This window comes from Platalea leucorodia, assembly GCF_965183815.1.
Source record: "Platalea leucorodia genome assembly, chromosome: 5".
In the NCBI taxonomy this organism is placed as follows: Eukaryota; Metazoa; Chordata; class Aves; order Pelecaniformes; family Threskiornithidae; genus Platalea; species Platalea leucorodia.
The window spans coordinates 3,755,086-3,775,855 of NC_138827.1; the positions used below are offsets into that span (position 1 = coordinate 3,755,086).

At 46.2% G+C, this 20,770-nt stretch overlaps 1 protein-coding gene across 2 annotated transcripts; it reads left to right on the forward strand.

Annotated features, from left to right (window-relative positions):
* The first annotated feature begins 667 nt into the window (after positions 1–667).
* Positions 668–3,762, forward strand: SOCS1 (suppressor of cytokine signaling 1). 2 transcript variants are annotated; one of them, XM_082311834.1, is made up of 2 exons: positions 668–849; positions 2,846–3,761. In XM_082311834.1, the coding sequence occupies exon 2, from the start codon at positions 2,921–2,923 to the stop codon at positions 3,542–3,544; it is 624 nt and encodes a 207-aa protein (XP_082167960.1). In that variant the 5' UTR covers positions 668–849; positions 2,846–2,920; the 3' UTR covers positions 3,545–3,761. The 2 variants fall into 2 exon arrangements, with proteins under 2 accessions (XP_082167960.1, XP_082167961.1); XM_082311835.1 differs by lacking the exon at positions 668–849 and adding an exon at positions 1,282–1,634 and having other exon boundaries at positions 2,846–3,762.
* The last annotated feature ends 17,008 nt before the right edge of the window (positions 3,763–20,770 follow it).

Sequence of the window (20,770 nt, forward strand, 5' to 3'; positions counted from 1 at the left end):
AAGTCCTCTCACCTGTTCTGTCCGTGCTGACCTGTTAGCTTTGAGGAGAGCATCTATCTTCACGTTAAAACTTCCCACGCTGGTTGCTTGCTTGCTTTTCTTGCCATTTTTCCCCCACGTTCTGCGCTAGCTGCCAGGTCAGAGCCTTGTTCATCACCTACCCCTAGTGCCCCCTCGCCTCCCCTGGCCCCAGGGCACTCCTGTGCCGGGCCAGCCTCACCCTGCGCCCGCTGCCCGCCGCTACCCGGGGGCACCTCCGGCACCGCCGCTTCGCTGTCCAAAAAAAAAACGGGGGAAAAAAAAAGAAAAGAGGAAAAGCAGGTTTAGTCGGACGGAAGGAACGGGGTCACCCCAGGCTGGAGACCGCCACCAGCGGCGGAGCGGGGGTCGGCAGCGGGGCCGGGCGCTCCGGCAGCGCCGGCGCCGGGAGCGCTCGGCGGGGAGCCCGGGCACGGCTGGGCTGGGCTGGGCTGGGCTGAGCTGAGCTCGGCTCGGCTTGGCTCGGCTCGGCTGAGTTGTGACTCATTCGGAAAGTGAAAGCGAAGAGGCGGCCACGTGTTTTCGGAGAAGGCAGGGGAGGAGCCGCCGGGCAGAAAAGAGCCGCCGCCGCGTTAAATAGAAAGCAGAGGCGATGAGCGGGCCCAGAGCGCTGGAGGTGCCGCCCGCCCGCCCCGCGGGAGCCCCGGCTCGCTGCGGCGCCAGGCAGGGCCCCCGCGCGGAGGATGCTCAGCCGGCCGCCGGGGCCAGCACTCGCCACCGCTAGCCACCGCGCCGCCGGCCCCGGCGCGCCCCTCGCCGCAGCCCGCGCCTATGCTGCGCGCCCCGGGACGGCCCGCGCCCCGCGCCGAGGTAAGGGGGTGCTGGCGAACCGCGACGTGCATCGCCGCTGGAAGAGGTCAGATGGCGGAGGCGCCACACGGGAGCCCTACCTGTTGTGCAGGAGCGTGGTGGCTTTGGGGGTTTTTGCCTATGGTTCTGGTTTTTTGGTTGGTTTTTTAGTTGTTGGTTTTTTGGGTTTTTTTCCCTCCTTTTTTTGGCTCGGTGCCCGCGCTCAAGACGGAGATCTGGTATAAAATAGCGGGAAAAACAACCAAGCCAACACGCAGTGTGTTTTTTTTTTTTTGTGTGTGTGTGTGTTTTTTTGGGTTTTTTGTTTTTTTTTTTTTTTTTGCACGGCACCACTCTTCTCCAAGGACTCCGCGCCCTCGCTACGCGGTGGGAACCGGAGCCGGAGCCGCTCCGGGCCGGGCCCCGCCGAAGGCTCTGCCCCGGCGGCGGCGGGGCAGCCCGCACCCCCCGCACCGCCCGCTCCGGCTGCCGGGCGCTGGGGGCTGCCGTGCCCCGGGCTTGCTCTGTGCCCCGGGGAGAGGCACCGCCAGCTCGCTCCCTCGGCTGCGGACGGCTTCTGCTAGCCGGCCCTGCGATTTTTAGATCTCGGGCTTAGTGGTTACTGCTCACCAGCGTGCCCCGAAATCGAATTTTTGTTAACTTTAAATACTGAGCGATAATCCTGGCCCAGTAATTGGAAAAACTGACATCAGTTTCCTTCTGCTGTGTAAAGAAAGCCCAATGCTACTTTCAGCCTGTTATTTGCCAGCATAAGGATTTTACAGCCCTCTTTGCTGTTTCAGGAGGTAATATGAGCTAAATGAAACCGAACATCAAGTTGTTAAATTAGCACAGACAGGAATCCAGCTGCGCACTTTCTTTGAAACCCTCATTAGCATGTTACTCTGAACCGTAAGATGGGATTAATTTCTGAGAATACGTCAAGGTTTCTCAACAAGCTGCTGCTGCAGATCTATATCTGACTGTAGGGATAAATCCTAAAATCTATGCTTGCCAGTAAGGTCAAGGCAGCCAGCGGAGATGTATCGAACCACACTGTCAGAGGTAGACGTTTCAGGCCAAACTCATTCCTGGTGCAGCACTGCTAATTCCTTTGAAGTAACACGAGGGATGAATTTAGTCCCTCATGCTGAAAGATATATCAATAGGAAGCAATTTAGATTGGGCCACTTAAAGTGCATGTAATACAAAAAAGAGAGAGAGAGAGAGAGCCTGAGGAGTAATGCTTTAAGGGTTCATAGAGGTTGATTTGTGTAAGCTAGTGAGGTTGTAGCGTTGCTGTCCCAAGGGAGAGTTGGGGGAATGGGAAATTGCCTTTTATGGCTGAGCCTCAGGTTAACAGGAGGGAGGAAAGTAGTTTTAGGATTACTGTGTAAATTGGCAGTGTTACAGGCTGCCCGTCTAAGTTACACTTCAGTCGCACAATGGCACCTATTCACCTCGCCCTCTTCCCCATTATCCCCAGATGTGCCCAGCTGCAGAGTTCACGGTTCCTTCACCCACTTTCTCTTTCTCACGCAACGCACCAAATCACGATGTGGTCTGAGTTCCGACGTCCCAGTTGGGATTGGGGAAGGGAAAGAGGGAGGTGCAGAGAAACTGGTAACTCGGTTGTAAAACCTTGTTGCTCCGTTCTCTAAAAACTTGAGGATCTGATGGAGTGTACACAAGATAACCTCTCGTTGAGAGGGTCCTGTCATTTGACTCGCTCTAGGTCCTGATAGGCTTCTGTGGGCTCACAGCAGGGGAACTGCGTTATCCTCTGTACCTGTTAATGATCCTTGCTAAATATTTTTGGAGCTTTGGACTTCTCCACAGTGGTGGACTGCTAATCTTGTCGGAAAGCGAGCAGTTGCTTGCCCAGTGTAAATTGGCAAATGAATATTTTATTATTTTATAATGGGTGGGAGGCATGTGAATGGAAGACTTGGTCATTCAGAGGTTGCAGCCGCTTTTCTCTGGGGATCTCACGTCGTGTCTCTCTTTGGCATTTCAGAATAGCTGCTGGAAAGCTGCCCTGCCGTAGCCGCTGACGCTATGGAAGACCGCATCCGCTGGTCTAGGCTGTAGGATGGTAGCGCACAGCAAGGTGTCAGCAGATAATGCAGTTGCAGCAGACCCAAGATGTCTACTTGACCCTCCAGCACGGGATCGTTCACAGGCTCGAGGCTACCACGGCCCAGGCCGGCCCGGCACTGTGCAGGCACAGAGCAACACGCACTTCCGAACCTTTCGCTCGCAAGCGGATTTTAGTAGCATCACTCGAGCAAGCAGCCTGCTGGATGCCTGTGGCTTCTACTGGGGACCTCTGACTGTCAATGCTGCCCACGAGAAGCTGAAGTCTGAGCCCGAGGGCACCTTCCTCATCAGGGACAGCACGCAGAAGAATTGCTTCTTTGCCATCAGTGTTAAGACGGCGACTGGGCCCACCAGCATCCGGATAAACTTTCAGAGGGGGCGTTTCAGCCTGGATGGCAGCAAAGAGACTTTTGACTGTCTTTTTAAGCTGCTGGAACATTACCTAAGCTCCCCCAGGAAGGTACTGGTCACCCCCCTGCGCAAAGTCCGTGTGCAGCCCCTGCAGGAGCTCTGCAGGAAGAGCATCGTCAAGACTTTTGGAAGAGAGAACTTAAACCAGATCCCTCTCAATCCTGTTTTAAAGGACTATCTGAAATCCTTCCCGTTTCAGATATAAGTACAGCATTAACTGTAGAGGGACGCGTGAGAGATGGGTAAAGGAATCCAGCTTCCTGGGTTTTTAAACATGTTTGACAGTGAGCAAACTTATTTTTGTAGCAATTTACTGTATTTTGGGATGGAACTTGAACACTTGACTTCTTATGTTTACAAAAACTGTTTGCACAAACCTGGGGTTTTAAAACCCTGGCATAATTTTTCTGCCAAGCAGAATATTTTATTATTTTATAATATTTTTAATGGTCTTAACGTAATAAACTTTATTGTGAAAGTTTTTAAAAAACAAATAGCATCTCTGATTTTAGTTTTAAAGGCTCTGGTACCTATCCTGCTGACAAACTTGAACTGCTAAGTGAGTGTGCGAGTGCAGACAGGTCTCCACGCGCTCCTGCTCTTTGCCCTACCAAAGTAGCCTGTTTTAGTCCTCGTTCAGCAGACGGAGGATTCCCGCCCCAAAAAGCCTAAAATAGAAAGATGCAAGCGAGTAGAAAAAGCACTCGGGATGAATCAGCCCAGGAATCTAGCTCTACTCTAAATCCATGAGAGCAGGATCAGTGTGTTAGGGCTACACCGGTGTGTAGTTTTTGAAAGAGTGAATCGGACCCTTGGCTGGGCTCATTGCACCAGCGCTGGCTTGCCTTATTTCTCTTAAAAGCTACAAGGCTCTAAGCAAGAAGAGGGTGCTGTCTGACATAACGAAGCCACGTGAACACCGGTGGGGAAGAATAAAACTGTCCAGAAATGCCATTCACGCACTTTAGAAGGCTGTGAACACTGTATCGTTATGATGAATCGGGGGAAGGATAGCTTAGTTTTCTCTCTTTAAACCAGCATACACAAAATGGTGAAGGTGCAGACAGCTTTAGACTTCAAAAAGGTGTTTCTTGTCTTAAATTCCTGGTGATCTACAGAGCACAGACTTGATATTTCAAAAGAATCTATGACTTAGCTCCATGGCAGAATCCAGAGAGCATAAGCCTATAGATTTGCAGCTGTAATTTCTCGTGGCTAAACTGCATTCAGAGAAAGTTAAAATAATTAGACTATTTTGTAATACCGTTGGTAGGGAGTGGGTGAAGGCACCACTGGTTTCTGTCTGCTCATAAAATGCAAAATTGGTGCCCCATAGAGCTGTAACTGTGAATGACTTGAGATGCTTAATTTGGCAAAATGTCACCTGCATTATGATCAAGTGATTCTCCCCTCTGCCAAGCATTTCCTGAAATCCATGAAAAGCTGGCTTAGAAAACCAGCTGAACCAAATCACTTCAAAGAAGGCACAGAGTCTTTCACAGAAATGTATCGGCACAGATCTACAGTGCTTACAGTAACTGTAAGCAGTAAATGAAGTCATCTTTAGAGTTTGGAAGATAAAAGGTCTCTCCCTCTACTGTAATTCACATTCCTTTTAAAGCTAAAGCCACTTTTAGGAAACACTGAGTATGTGTTATATAGTGTTCCTTACTGAATAATTTGTTTAATATCATTTACTCTACAAAATCAGCTCTTACATCATTGATGTTTCTTGGGAATAAATAGGATTCCTCCTCAAACGTGACTAAGGATTACTCATACTGCACTGGACATTGTGAAAAAGGGAAAAAGAAGGAACATACAGGCAGTATCATGTGGCCCTTCGCTGTGCCGCTTCCCTAAAAATGTTCTTTGGATGGGTCCTGCCTAGCAGCCTCCCTTTCCCTCGTCGGCCGTCCCTGGCTGAGACGAGCAGAGAGCATTTCTGCTTAATTCTAAAGCTGGAAGTCGTTGCCGAATGATGCATTTTCCCACAGCAGCTGCAAGGATATAAACTGGGGAAGCAGTGAATGCTGTGCTCTGCAGCAGATACCGGAGCAGAGCAAAGCAACTGCCCGAACGTGGATAACTTGAAGAAGTTAAATTGGGAAAAAAAAAAAAAAAGTGTTTGTAGGGTGAAGGCTGCCAAACTGGTTTGCTGTCAGCAGAGGTTGTTATCCCTATCTTCTTTTCCCAGCCCCACACTGCAGTATCTTTTAGCCCTTCAGGCCCCAAACTAATGACTCTTGCCTTGCTCTATAAATGAGTCTCCACATGACAGCATTAGTGGTAAAACAAGCACAATGTAGCTCAGAAGGTTCTCCACTACCCCTGATAAAAGCAAACAAAACCAGACCTAGATATACGGTAAGGGGCTTCCCCCAGGAGGCATGGAATGAAAAGCATAAGGATTGAGCCTATTTTATTTTCTTCCTGGCAGAAACAAACCTACTTTCTTTCTCTCTCACTGCTTTAGAGTAAGTTTAGCAGAAACGATCCGTATCCTCCCACATGAAGTGCCTAAATCCCCTTCTCTCTTTCTCTCTCTCCCCCCAGCATACAGTACAGTGGCCAGGCAGCTCCACTTTCTCGCAGGTAGATGTAGGTTGCTCCGGAGCCGCTAAGAAATCCTAACCACAGTACGCGTGTTCACAACGTCACTCTGACTTGCCCTCTCTAAGAGCTAACGAAGGGCTCTCTAAAATGTCTGCCTACCTGTGTGCACTGATTTAAGGACTCTCTCACATCTAAGGGGCATAGTAGGAGTCTCCCGAAGATTTCTGTAGTAATTCCAGCTGTCAAATCTCCTATTCTCTGTTTAATAAAGCACCAGCAAGGTCAAATAGGGAATTTGCTGTATTCTGCACCTGAAGCAATGGAAACACATAGCAGTGCAGTGATTTTAATCCTCCCTGCTAAATAGTACGTGAAGAGTGGTGTTTCCAGTCCCTCCTCCTCTTGCCCAGCTCTTTCCTCTGACTTTTTCACTCCCGGCTACAGCTGGGAAGTGAAGTAAACAGTCAGTCTGGTAAAGGGCTATGGAAGAATTTGAGCCACGCTCAGGAGCGGAGCACAGCCACGTTAAGAGACTGCAATATTTATAGTTCGCGGGGAAGGGACGGCTTTAAAATAATACCATTTGCAGCGTGGCGGTCACCCGCGAGGACGCCGGGGGTCTCTGTCCCACCTAGAGCAGCAGGGTCCTGCTGGGACAGCACCACCCCAGCCCTGCTCCAGCGCAACGCTCCTGTGGCTCTGCCGGCAGCAAGGCTGAGGCCTCCTCGCTGCCTAAAGACTGAAACGCGTATTTGCTTTCAGAGCAGGTTAATTTACATACCATGCTGCAGCTGTAAAACACTTGCTGACAAATAGAGCTAATTAATAGAACCGTAGGTGTTCGGAGAACCTGGTTCATTCAGCCATGAGGAGTTACTGAATGCTCAATAGGAGCCTCTTGAATGACAAGCATAACCTTACCCACTGTGAAGCTGTGGTCACACTAATTCTGTTACGATTGAAGTCATTTACAAGAAATGAGGCTTCAGCTGCAGTCAGCACTGATGCTATTTTCAACAGTCAAGAAAAAAGTGTCCCCTAGGGCAACACGCTGACCGTATCTAGCCATCAATACTCTTCACCCAGCTTGTACTTACTCCTCTATTGAACAGTGTATCCACCTCCTGAACCTTCTCCTTCAGATCCCGCGTCAGCCCCTTCTGTTGGGCTGGGCGGTCATTCAGCCCCTGGCTCTCCTTCCACCCCTCCATTCATGGTGCTGCCAGCTGTGTGAGCAATGCATTTATTCATTACTTCCAGCTTTGAGACAAAGGCTGCGTAACAGCGACTTAATTCGGGCTCTACGTTGCTTTCTGTGCAGTCAAAGTGTAAGCTAACAACTGCATGTGCAGCAGGTTTCCAGGATGTCTCTCCCAATTGCAAAGAAGTGCGGTTCAAGACTTTTTATTGCCACGGACTTGCCTGCTGTCATACTTCTGCACAGTACTCGGATCCTGCCGCTGTATCTGACTTTTTCTTCCACAGCTGTTTCTCAACATAGCAGCCAAATTTGCTACACCGGGGTCCCATCTGCTCGGTGGCACCATGGGATAAGAGAAGCACAGGCCAGCGGGGAGCGTTGTGGTGGTTTAACCCCCAGCCAGCAGCCAAGCACCACCCAGCCGCTCGCTCCCCACACCCCTGCCCTGGGATGGGGGAGAGGATCCCAAGGGCAAAAGTAAGAAAACACGTGGGTTGAGATAAGAACGGTTTAACGATTGAAATAATTAAAAAAAAAAAAAAGTACGGAAAAGGAAAACAGCAAAAAGAGAGAGAGAAACAAAACCCGGGAGAAACAAGTGATGTAACCGCTCACCACCCACCGACTGACGCCCAGCCTGTGCGCGAGCAGCGATTGCTGCTCCCTAGCCAACCCCCCCCCCCCCCCGCCGGTTTATGTACTGAGCATGACGTCATATGGTACGCAATAGCCCTTGGGCCAGTCTGGGCCAGCCGGCCTGGCTGTGCTCCCTCCCAGCTCTTTGTGCACCTCCTTACTGGCAGAGCAGGGGAAGCTGAAAAGTCCTTGACTTAGTATAAGCACTGCTTAGCCACAGCTAAAACATGAGTGTGTTATCAACATTATTCTCATGCTAAATCCAAACCACAGCACCATACCAGCTACTAGGAGGAAAATTAACTCCATCCCAGCCAAAATCAGGACAAGCGTAAAGAAAAGCCCAACTTCTCCCACCTGTCCAACATGTAACCACTGGTCAAGTACAGCAAAGCAGCAAAGGCCAAAGAGTCAGAATATAAACTCCTGACTGACAGATGGGTGAGATAGCCACACGCCAAAATATTTCCCCTCTGTCTGGACCTCAGCGACATGCTTTGGATGGAGTTACCAAAGACAAGGATGATAGAGATGATGCTTGTGCATAGCGGAGCAATTACCCTCTAGCCTTCAGCTATGAGAAGAGCAGATACTGTGAGGATGGCACGGCAGCCAAACAGAATAAAGCAGAGAACTAACTGTGCCACAAGCCGCATTTGCTCAGCTTCCTTCATTCTGCTCCTCCTGGTAGTATTAGCAAGGCAAAGTAGGATCACTTTTCTGCTGTCATGTTAGTCTCAGTTATAGGTGTATTTTTTTGTAGCTCCCAGCTATGTAGAAGAATGAAAAATCCAGTCATCACTCTTTAAGATTTCTGCCTCCTTCTGTGATTCACTGCTGCCTGGCCTGCTTCTGCTTGTGAGGGCAAAGGTTCATCTTCACTAACAGAGAGTTTTGGGGCTTTTTTGTTCTCTGCTGCTTACTGAAATAAAGCAACTGTGAAGATTTGCTCATTTTTTGCTGAATAAGATCCATTGGCCGCTGTGCTGTGCTTGTAGGTGTGCATAGTCCCTCCAGACATGGCTGTGGAAGTAAAGTTCTGACTGGGTGGTAAAAAAGGGGAACTTTCTTTACATGATTAGTATGTTTTTAATCAGAGACTTCTTACACACTTATCTATTGCCAAACACTTATCACTTCTTCCAGAGAAATACTCATTAAATGCCTCTTTCTTCCCAACATAATTAATTCATTTTTAGTTCTGTTAGTTACAGGAAAGGGTTATTTGGTTCAATCTTAACAGCATCCTTGTTTACACAGGATTCTGAATTCTACAGCCTCTAGTTGTCTGTACTGAATACGGTGGGCCCAAACACGCTCAGGCTTACAGGGAGATGTTCCACAAAGCCCCTTTACTTATACTTTACAGCATCTTTGCATGCCATAAAGATTTGAAGGCTAGAAGATACCAATACATTCGTCTAGTTTGACTTTCTGTATATAAAAAAAGGGCTCAGAAGTTTCACCAGGAAATTTCTGCAGTGCAGAAGTTATTCCTGCAAAGCTCCCAGTTATGCCTGCTGCCTAAGTGAACATTATCAAAGCCCATTAGGCGTAATTAAACTTAGTATGGTTTATAGGCAGATATCCAATCTCAACTGAAGGATGTCAAGCATGAAAGAATTTACCGTGTTCTTCCATGTGCTCTTCCACCAGTTAACGCACTGGCTGCATTACAACGCAACTTATCTTTTCTGATCATCAACGTGCCCGGCCAGTCACCGTTCTCTTTCCATTTGGAATTACAATAGCAGCATGGCATGACTGCAAGTGGAGAGGGAATAAAGCCCTAAAGTAGACGGTGGGACATTTTTTCTCCTTACCTGACAGAATAGGACTGGGGGCAAGGCTGGCTTCTTTTAGGTAAGGTGAGCTAGTGGCTGCTCAGGACTTACTGAGCTTGGTCACAGGAGAGGAAAGAGGAAAGTGTGGATCATCAGTCTTAGCTGACCACATTGGGAAAGGAGAGGAATCTGAAGTTGTTATAAATCACGTTCCTCCCTCTCTCAGGCAGCTGAAATGCAGATAGTGAGGAAACTGGAACTGCCGTACTAAAATAAGATGTGCAGGCCACACAGACAAAAGACCTGGAAAGATGCGCCCAGTTGGATAGGTAAGTAGGATAAGTAGTTTAGGCCTTTACTTAGATGCTGTCAAATCTCTTGGAATTTCTGTGCTCTGTTTTAGTTGCTTTTCATAGTATAAATGGACATGCTGGCTCTCCTAAAAAAGCAAACAACTATTTGGCCCTTCCTTATTCTACCAGTAACTGGCCTCCTGATACTCTACTGTGGACTTTGAGTCGCAGAAAAGAGATCAGCGGTTTCAATAGCCCGACACATAATACGTACACAGGTGAGTATGTTAATGATGAGAAAGGAGAAGAATGAACTTAGTAACAACCACGAAAAAATAGCAAAGATAATTTGCAAATTTTCAGAGGAGATGACAGTAGTAAAGGGTGGCTTTACTATGGTGAATGCTGGGACATTTAGTGGTGGTGTCAGCAGAAGCAGAGAACAGGGGATAGGGAGATAGCTTGAGAAGGAAGGCACAAGCGGGATCAAATCTCAAAGCCTGTACTTTCCTTGTAGCTATAAAGCCATCCTTTAATTTGGTTGCAAACTGCCAGGTTAAGTCAGGATAGCGTGAGAAGTTAGCGGTGTACTGGCAGATGAATACGTTGTCACTGTAAAGGGAGCCTCTGAATTCAGTTACCTTTATCTTAGACTGAAGATCTTGGATAATTTCACCAATCCCTTCCATCTTTCACAAAGTTTAAGCTGAAAATAAGGTGCTTTACTCTACTGGTCTAACGGGCACCCTAGAGGTAGCATTAGCACCGGACAGCCCGCAGCGGCATGAAGTCATGCGATTGCGGAGGAGTTCCCAGCGCTGCACCGTTCCCACGGATCCTGGGTTGAAGGACACTGCAAAACACGGTGTGAAAGCAAAGAGATAGGGAGGATACTGTGGACCCATTCTTGCTCTCGGTAAATCTGCTCTTAACTAATGTAAATATTTACACGTTGTGGAAAAATCAGTGTTAACCATATTCAACTGCAGGTTTATTATATGAGAACATAGAAATATCTGGAGTGAAATCTTAGCTCCAGTGAAATCAGTTTCCAGGGAAGACCAACTATTCTATAGATAATATTATTAAATAACAGGAAGTATCTTTTAAATCTAAGCGCTATGGTTGCATCATGAAGATTTCTGACTGGATAGAGCCCCAGCTAACTCACAGGTTGAGGGTGATGTGAAACGATATCGATGCTGTTCAGTCTTGATACTGAAAGTCTGTATTCAGGATTGTGTGCAGTTTCCTGCCCCCCCGGCTCCTTCCAGCTCTGCAGAGTATTTGCAAGTCTCCCCTGTGCCCTTCAAAGTGAAACCGATAGCTATGTTACATTTTCACACTACCCAAACTTTCCCCAAATTAACTTCCTTACAGCAGAAACTAATTATTACTGGAATTTGAGTCAGATTGAACTTTCAGGCTGAGATTTTAGGTACCCTCTCTGGGATTTGAACAACTTCTGGCTCCCAGATAGAGCGCTGAAAACAGAAGTGAACATAAAATACTCTTCCCCAAAACGTTACAACACAGACTTGACTAAGGCGTACAGATTTTGTAACACTCAGTGAAATAGTCTCGTTTGGTTATTTCTTGACCTGCCCGTATACCATCGCTGTTCAGGCAATCTAGAGAGATCTGGGGATGGAGATGGTATATCCTATAGACTCAGGACACTGAAGTAGGATCGGTCTGATCCCTAACATTATCACTAGGATGAATTTGGGAGATATATATGCTACACAAGGAGTAAGGCTACTAGCTACTTTCTTGGCTCTCCCCAGATGAGAACCAGTAAACCTTCTCGCTAGACTCTTCTGGCATGTGTTCTACATACACAATCTGTTCAGAAATAGGTTTGACAAAAGCTTCAGATACTATTTTAGGTTTTCTGTCCCCCTTACGCTCCCATTTGCTCTCACCAGGCAAGTTGTTCACAGCAGCTACTTTAAACAGCTGACTTAGGTGCAAATCAAAAGCTTTCAGAGACAGATGCCTAACTGCCAGGGGGCAATTAGATCTGTAAATTAGGTGCCTAAAAGACATTGTGTGAACCTTTCCCCAGGTTTCTACCTGGTTCCCGACAAGGCCAGCTATACAAAGTAAAACGAAGTGAGCCATGAAAGCTTTACAAGTATTACATAGCAATCGCTTTCTGTTTAAAACAATCTGAATCTACAGTTCAGTACCTCCAGCCTTTTTCAGCCACGAGATAGGAATTTCCCTTTTCACGTAGAGGGATCTTTTTGTTATCTAATCTTACACAGTTAATCAATAATTATGTGATTAATGCTAAATCCGTCACTGTCCTGTGACTAAATGTACCGTGCACAAGTTACTATCTTAGACGAAGGCAGGTCTTTTTTGTTTTGGAAAACCAGGAAGAATTATGGTTTTGTAGGAAGAGGAGAAAATACTTGTCAGAGTGTCTGTGTAAAACTGGCAGCCAACAGCAGCTCTTCCCAGACAAGACAGTCGAACAGCACAGTAGTCCAGAGCACAAGCTACACTCTTGCAGTCCGCAGCTCCGCGACGGATCAGGTAGCTATCACCCACAGGTATTTGGCATGTACCATATTTGTATTATTGTATGCAAAGTAGACGGTGCCTTTCTCAAAGGTAATAATTTCAGTTCCAGTATTCTCAGCCCAGCACATTTGGTAATGTGCTTTCCATTTTCATACAAGAGTTTCTGGCTGCTGTATATTTTCTCGTTGCTGTTGCTGCACAGAAAAAGCTAGTGGCTGGCTGAGCTGGGCTAACAGAGCACACGATCAGCCTGCTGTTCAGCCTAAGTTTGCTATCATTTTCCTCTCTATGGACATTAATTACAAAGGCCCAGGTGTACAGTGGCATTTACAACCGATATTGTTCTTATCATTCATCAGTAATGCCAAATGATTCCTCTGAGTTTCCATTCAGCAAAGAAAAGAAAAAGAAGGCTGCAACGAGAGAAACCTTAGACCTTACAGGGGATTCGTTACTGGCCCAGAGGGCAGAGCTGTCTAAACCATCCCAAGCCTTATGCACAAACCGGTTTATAGCATTCAGCCTGCTGTTGCACGCTGGGGTTGTATACACTTCCAACAACTGATACGTGTACATCTGCTGCTGTAATTCATCAGCTCACTGTAAAAAGCAGTTAACTCCTTTCTGGAGCGGATAGCTGAAGCAGCAGGAGTCTAGAAGGCGGCTCAGAGCTGATACGAGTGTTTGCGCACAGGGACAGCGATTCCTGGGTTTCTCCGTCTTTCTCTAAAGCCTGAGCAGCCAGGCACAGCAAACATCTCATCGGGTGGTGCGGATGACATTCTCAGCTAGCCTGTTTGTCTTTAGGGCCAGACCGACTGTCACGATGGGAATCCAGGTCAGACTGGCAATTAAGGGATGTTGTTAAGGGATGGCTTTTTCAACAGGCTGCAGCATCATTTGTCCTCGGGAATTAAATAAGAATATCTCACCTAATTTGTGTGTTGCAGTTGTAAAGGTCTCAAGCAGTGAGACTTTAAATATCTTCAACTTTCTGCCAGGGACACACAGTTTTGAGGACATTAAGCTTAGTACAGAACACACAGGGAACACTTGATATCTTCTAATATGCAAAGTCGAATGAGTGGCCCACATGCCACTCTGGCCTTGAATTTTATGAATAGAAGCCATGTACGTACTGGTCAGAGGGATTTTCTCTGGAGTCTAAATGCAAATAAAGGAGGACAGCTTTTGTTTTAGGAGCAGAGGGTGAGAAGGAGTGTGAAATAGCAAGGCCTACTGAAGCTGTAAGGCACAAAGGATGCTCCAGTTAGCCACAGGAGTACTTGGGATAAGGAAAGAAAATAGGAAAGAACAGAAATTCAGCCTTTGGGTGAAGTGCTGCTGAAATGAGGCTTAGGACTCTCAACTCCAAACACAGAAACTGTATCTCCTGCCCTGTGATTCTGGAATCTTGCATTATGTAGTTTGTACAAAATATCTATTCATAAATAGTTTGAGTGAAGCATCATAGCTCAGACTCATGGACAGAGCCCTTTCCAAGGCATCAGGAACCCTTAGTTTCACTCTGGACTCTGCCAACAAATTATCCTATATATCGTGCTCCTTTACCTTGTGATCTCCCCCCAGCTTTTAACTGTATGGATAATTTAGACCGATTTTTCACAGCACATAACAGAATGTGTATCATCTTTTTTGGGCCATTAGGCAACACTGCAAGGGTTTCAGTAACAGAGTACTCAGTAAAGAGAGGTTTGGCTTTTTTTAGTTCATTATGGCTTATTCTCTTTCTAGTCCTTTTACAGCTGCCCTGCTGAAACAGCAACAAACCTCACATCTTTCTGACAGTAGGATAAAAGTCTCTTGATTCAAACTCTGAGTCTATAATCCTCCCCAGGCCTTCATTCCCTTACCTGTGCAATGGGTATCATGCTCTAGTCCTGGAAGATTTACTGTAATAGATGTGTATTTAGGAAGAGCCTTTAACTCTGAGGAATAAAAGTACAAAGGCCTAGATATTAAGAAGTAGATGCCAATTATTTTCTCATATGTCTAACTATTATTTTATATCTACTTTTAAAACAAATATGTCTAATGAGGAAGAAGTTGTCCATGTGAATTGCACAACCTGTACTGCGTATCTTTTTATTATGCTTTGGAACTAATAAAACCTAGGTAATCTTTCTTCCTGATAAGTGTAATTTATGCACTGTATGCAAAACCATACATAAGCTCATCACCAAGGTGAACACAATGGCAATTTCAATCATAGACACTGAAATAGCTTAGGACTGCCAAATCTGCACTAAAAGACACAAGTGAAGAGTACAGGTAAGGCTGTGCCTGTATATTAAGTATAAAGCAAGGACTACACAGTCCAGGGCTGCCTTTCTCAGCCATCCATATTATTTTCTCCTTGCTCTCCTACATATCTCATTTCCTTTGTAATTTCAATACAGTTTTAAGAAGACGGTGATTTTAAAATGCAGCACATTTCACATCAGTCCAAAATATGTGTGGGGACTGGAAGCCCAGATAGATAGGTTTTAGCCGCGACATTTCTACTGGGGAAGAATAATCTGTTCTGACGCCTTAAAGTTTAAACTGCCACCGTTCATCTGCCAGACCTGAACTTCTGATCCAGCTGAAAGGAAAACCAGACTGCTGCATACATCTGCTGTAGTTACATGTACGTAATGGTCTGTATACATACAAACCATTATCTGTTAATACTGTGTACAAGCCCAGCTGAAGCCTAAAGGCAAAAGCCTAGAAATGCTAAACACAACCCACAGGCATACTCCAAGCTGGTATAAATAGGCTTTGAGTGAATTTATCAGTGCATGTGTAATTGCACTAGCTTGAATGCTGGCTGTTGGTGGAACAAAAAAAGCACTGCAGGGCCAGCCTGAAGCAAATGCCAGGTTTAACTAATGGCCAGAAGTCTTCAGAGTTTCTTACAGGGCCTAATACAATCTCTAGTGAAGTCAGCAGAACTGAGCTCAAAACTAGCCTTGAGAGAAAATGTTTTCTCTCTAAAGGAAAATTCTGTGTGAAATCTGGGAAGACTGTAGCGTGCCAGAGGAAAGCATCCTGGAAGGCTGTGAAATTTTGGAAGGAGGTAATTCATTTGAGAAAGCCAGGGAAAATATGAGCTGGGTTTTGACAGAATTGCACAGAGGCAATAACAGCTGCAAGGGCACGCAGGTGGTTCTCACAAGTTCTCTTGCCAGCTGTAATCTCTGTTATAAAAAAGGAGTCCCAAGTGCAGAACAATTATACAGCTTGTTCGGAGCTTTTTACTCCGAGATTCAGACACGTGACGTAATCCAGCACGGTCCTAAAACTGCTCAGTGCTCACTGACAACGGTGAAGGCCTGAGCCCTTATTGAGGACTTGGAGAAGCCACTTAATTAGTCGCCATACAAATGATGCTACTGTTGGTCCAAATTTTTAAAGCTTGAACTTATTGCAGGCCAGTTTTAATAGCCTCTAGAGCTTGAGCTGAAATGAATGCATTCTTTTATTCAAGCTTAATCCACATTAAGCGCACAATTAAGATAATGTGCTGATTGTAGAGAAAAAAAAGAAGGAAGAGACACCTATTAAACACCTTCATAAGACAGTGTCTTTTTAAATACCCATGAGCAAAGCCTTTATGAAACTCCCCCAGTCTGAGTCATAAAGGCTTTACGTAGCAGGCAGATTATGAAAGTAGCTTGTCCTCACTAGTTATAAAACGTACAGAAGTGGCTGAATTTTAAATACTGTCCATTGGGTTTGGTGGTTATTTATACGTTTAGATTAGGACAGCTTTGGCCAAGTGCAGCTCATGAAGTTCTGGAAAATAGCACCTTGCAAGATTGTTCCAGAATCTAAAGGCTTGACCTGTGGAGACCACATGTCACCACGTCAAAACAGGTTAAGGGAAAATAAACTCAAAATAAGAGTAACTACAGTCTACTCACTTTAATCTCTTACAGGTCTTTCCTTTTGCTTAGTTGCATAATAAGAAGCACAGATTGTACAGTATTTCACTCTAGCTCAACAGGCACTGGCATCCAAACATAAGAAAAACAAATCCCTTCCTTTTAATTCAAGTCCATCCTGCTTCCCATGACTTCCTGTCCTCCAGCGCAGTTCAGTTCCTAGGAAGAGTTGCACAATACAAATATACTGTTGCCTGTGCTAACAAAATAATTGACCTGCCATGAAAAAGCTGGCATAAATATTATCTCCTCTTGGTAACTACTAAACAGCTAAATTGCATGTGGTAATGCTGTTTGCTATTAATGTCATTTTAAAGAGACATAATGCTTACAAATCTAAACAGAACAGCCCTGTTCCATGCAGGGTGTACAACAAAAGGCACATTTTACTGTAAAACGACTAGACCAGAACCACTGCAGTAAAAGAACATATCTCATAGTCACAGCCCTCTAAATTTGCTGGTCAGATATGATCCTCCAGGAAATTAAAGGCTGAGAAGGGGAAAAGAGCATCATCAAACGACACTTACTAATGTTATTGACGGTGGAGGAGGGGAACAACCAGCTTTTCACTGAACTCGGTTTCTGCTTTACAAACCAGTTCAGGTTTTCTGCTCTGTATGGTTCAATATTAAGAGGTTTGAGGAGGATGAGCTAGTCAATATTCCAAACCTGGTCCAGTTTTATTAATTTTGCTATAAGCTTAAATGAAAGAAATATCTGAGTTGGAGCTCAGACTTGCAAACACTAGTCCTGGTTTGGAAATACTCCAGTCTGTGACCTCTGCTTCAGACACTTTAGGAAATGGAGCTGATAACCCAGGAGCAAGTCCAGGAAAAGGAATTAAGCACCTGGAGACTTAAGTGGGCATAGGAGAACGAATAAGGCTTTAACAGTGAATAACTAAAACCCAGAAAGAATTCTGGAGCAGTGACTAAATCACAGGATTTCCCAAGCACAGGGAGCAATTGAAGCAGCAGGTTGCAGACCTCCCCTGCTCTCCTCTGCTCAGCCCAGAGAGACGCACTACTGTTTGTACAGCCTCCACGGAGCAGCGTGCCTTCCTCTCCTCCACAGAAGCCTGGGTAGCGCAGGACCTTCGCCTCTGAGGGAGGCAACAAGGGCTTGAACCAAATCCTCTCCCAGCACTGAATCTGTTTGGAAGCAAGTGCTCTGGCTACTAGGCTATTGGGGGGGGAATGTTTCTTGGCAAATACAACCACCTCAGGACTCTCATATTTGATTGTGGGACACTGTGAAAGGGCAAGACCATCCATATCATAGAACCACAGAGCGCTTTGGGATGGGAGGGACCTTTCCAGGCCATCCCGTCCATCCCCCTGCCATGGGCAGGGACAGCTTCACCCAGATCAGGGTGCTCAGAGCCCCGTCCAGCCTGGCCTTGAAGGTTTCCAAGGATGGGGCAGCTCCCACCTCTCTGGGCAACCCCTGCCAGTGTTTCACTACCCTCATTGTAAAAAATTTCTTCCTTACATCTAGTCTGAATCTCCCCTCTTTTAGTTTAAAACCATTCCCCCTTGTCCTATCCCTATTGGCCCTGCTAAAAAGTCTGTCCGCATCTTTCTTATAAGCCCCCTTTACGTGCTGAAAGGCTGCAATGAGGTCTTCCCACAGCCTTCCCTTCTCCAGGCTGAACACCCCCAGCTCTCTCAGCCTGTCCTCACAGCAGAGGTGTTCCAGCCCTCTGATCATTTCTGTGGCCCTCCTCTGGACCCTCTCCAACATGATACCTAAGACAACCATCTCCCAAGAGCAAAAGTACAAAAAGGCGAACTTTTCAAGAACTAAATACATCCATGAACCTCTACTGAAGTTGGGGGAGTTTTGCTATTGATTGTAGAGGCAGCAAAAGCAGGACTAGACCATGCATGTATCAGGCTGACACAACAGGTATTCTCCCTCCTAGGACTAGCCAAGAGCCTTGAGTTCAGTAGAAAGGCTTACTCACTGTATAATGACCCATCAGATAACGCCACTTGGCCTCTGCGCTCATCAGACCTGACTGCAAAGCCCCCGCGTAGCGCTGACAGGAACAGAAGCAGGACGTCGGTAGCTGGCAGGAAGTTCAGGTGTCGGAGCACAAGAAAGGCAGAAGCGCTTCCTCGCCAACTCGTGGGTTTGCACACAGGCAGAAAGTGTGTGACCTCATTTAGGAGAATCAGGCTGCAGATCAGGATATTAGTCGTCTGTTTGCCGCCTCATCAAAGATAAACTTGAATTTGGTTGCTCTTGCACTTCAGCAGCTTGCTAGCGTTCAGATGTTTAGAGGCTCTGTTCTGCTTTTTAGCACGTGATATGAGTAACGCTGAGATTTCATTTCAGGATTTTGCTCTTTCCTTTGTTTTATCTTGAAAATCCCGAAGGACGTGGCTGAAAGCCATAGTCATATCTGGTTCAGGATTTTCACATCTGCTTATTAATTCTCTTGGAAAGATGATTTGTCTGGGGATAGTATTGTTTGAATGTGCTTTTGTTAGTGTTATTGAGGGTTTTTCCTTCCCTTCTTCTGTTCCTCTGTTTCACAGAATTAGTAATAAATTAGTAAAACTCACATAACTGTAATCCTTTAATTCTTCTATTCATATATGCCTTCCCTAATGCACAAGGAACTTCAGGCTTAGGTGTGGTAATTTGGATGATGGCTTAAGAAAGACCTGTTAAACCTCCCATGCTGAAGATAAGGCCCCTTCTTTGGAGTTCTTGTTAGTCGCCCACAGAAATACATCATACATTTATACTCTTCCACGTAGACTTATTTCTGCTCTGTGGCCTCACACATTGCTACTGATGACTGTGCAATCAGACGATCTGATCTGCTGTGGGCTGTGGATCATGGAGACATGCTCCCAACAGTGAAACAGCTGCTTCTCTCCAGCTAGCACACAGCAGCCTTGCGTCAAGACCCTTCCTCAACGCCAGAGCTTGGTGTACTGGGAGGACACCTTGTCCCATGAAGGCCACTGCTCTCTCTTGTCAATGCAGGAAGAGGAAATCAGACAGAAATTTGTGTATTATATTCCACTAATGCCCTATAATTCCAATAGCTGAATTTTTGACCAATACCTAGCTACCAGTCCCTATGGAAAGGGGCTCAGTTGCTCTCCGTGAACAAACAAGGCTTTGCAGAGAACTTTCCAGAGAGGCAACACAGGGAAATCATGTCACAAACCCATTCTCTCGTCTTCTCCACCCATTGCCTTCTCCGCACCCCAGTGACACTTTAGGAGTTTATCTGCACTCACACACGATCTGTGGGATCGGGATCCCCTTTAAAAAGAAAGACCTCTGCTGGCTTCAGAAGTCTTGTAAAACTGCGGCATTGCAACCAGGCTGCAAGTAAGCAAGGCAGAGAAAGGACAGAGTGCCAAGGGTGGCCATCCTGGCTCCCTCACCCTCCAAAAGCTGGAAGATCTGGAGGTGAAGGGGGCCATGCTCTCACCTGTAAGGAAGGAGTGGGGGATTCCCCCCCTCTTCCCGAGGAGAAATCTATAAGGAAACTATCGTGGCATTTTGCCGTGTGTCTCTTCCTGTGGGACTTCCAAAATTGTTGTCACACGCGTTGTGAAATCTGCCCTGTCCTTTCAGAGGGGGAGGGGGCAAGTACAGACTTGCCGGAGCTGGATGACAGCAAAGGACGGAGGTAGGCAGACTTCCTCCCCCTGTTCCTATACTGGCACCTGTAAGACATTATGTAGTACGGGAGGAGCTGGCTCCAAGCCAACCTACTTTGTCTCTCAGCAGGCATTAGTCATTTTGGCTTGATCATGGTCTAAGTACAGCCACCCAGCTACTTGTTGGCAAGCTTGAATCTACCTGCCATGGACATAACTTCTGATAGCAGGAGTCCCAGGCACCCGTATCAGCTGCAACACACGCTGCCAGCAACTGGGAGGAAGCAGAAGAGAGGAGGTGGGTGTGGTGTAGATCGGCACACACAGACGTGCGATGGGCTGATGACTCCTCCCATATCGGGTGAGGCAATGGGAATATACTCAAGTAAGTGAGAGCCAAAGCAGAGATTGCTGGAGCTGTTTGACAGTGATGATGGAAACATTTAGCATTGGGAAAGTGGTGCCCATTCACTCGTTATCATCTTGCTATGTGAAATTTCCATGACTTTCCTTGAAATGGTGATTTGATACACGTTGAAGTCCTTACTTGGTAGGGCAAATGCATTTACTGAAGTGAAAAAGGGTCTCATTTCATCCAAGGAGCTATAAGGTAATTCCTTTAACCATTCATACCAGATACTGCTCCTCGTTCTACCTACACCAGCTAATTCTTTCCACTTCCCTCCTAGAGTTACACAAACTCTACAGTGCCTTCAGTACATTCCTGTAACGCATACAATGTGCGGAGCGGTTGATCCTCCAAACCGAAACTGATACGCAGGTAAAAGACACTCTGAAAAAGCAGGCTCATCCATACTGTTTACATAGCTCCTACACCAAAGTGTTA

Bases quoted from the DNA above. Each gene is read 5' to 3' on its own strand.
- SOCS1 (XM_082311834.1), top strand. From the start codon at position 2,921: ATGGTAGCGCACAGCAAGGTGTCAGCAGATAATGCAGTTGCAGCAGAC.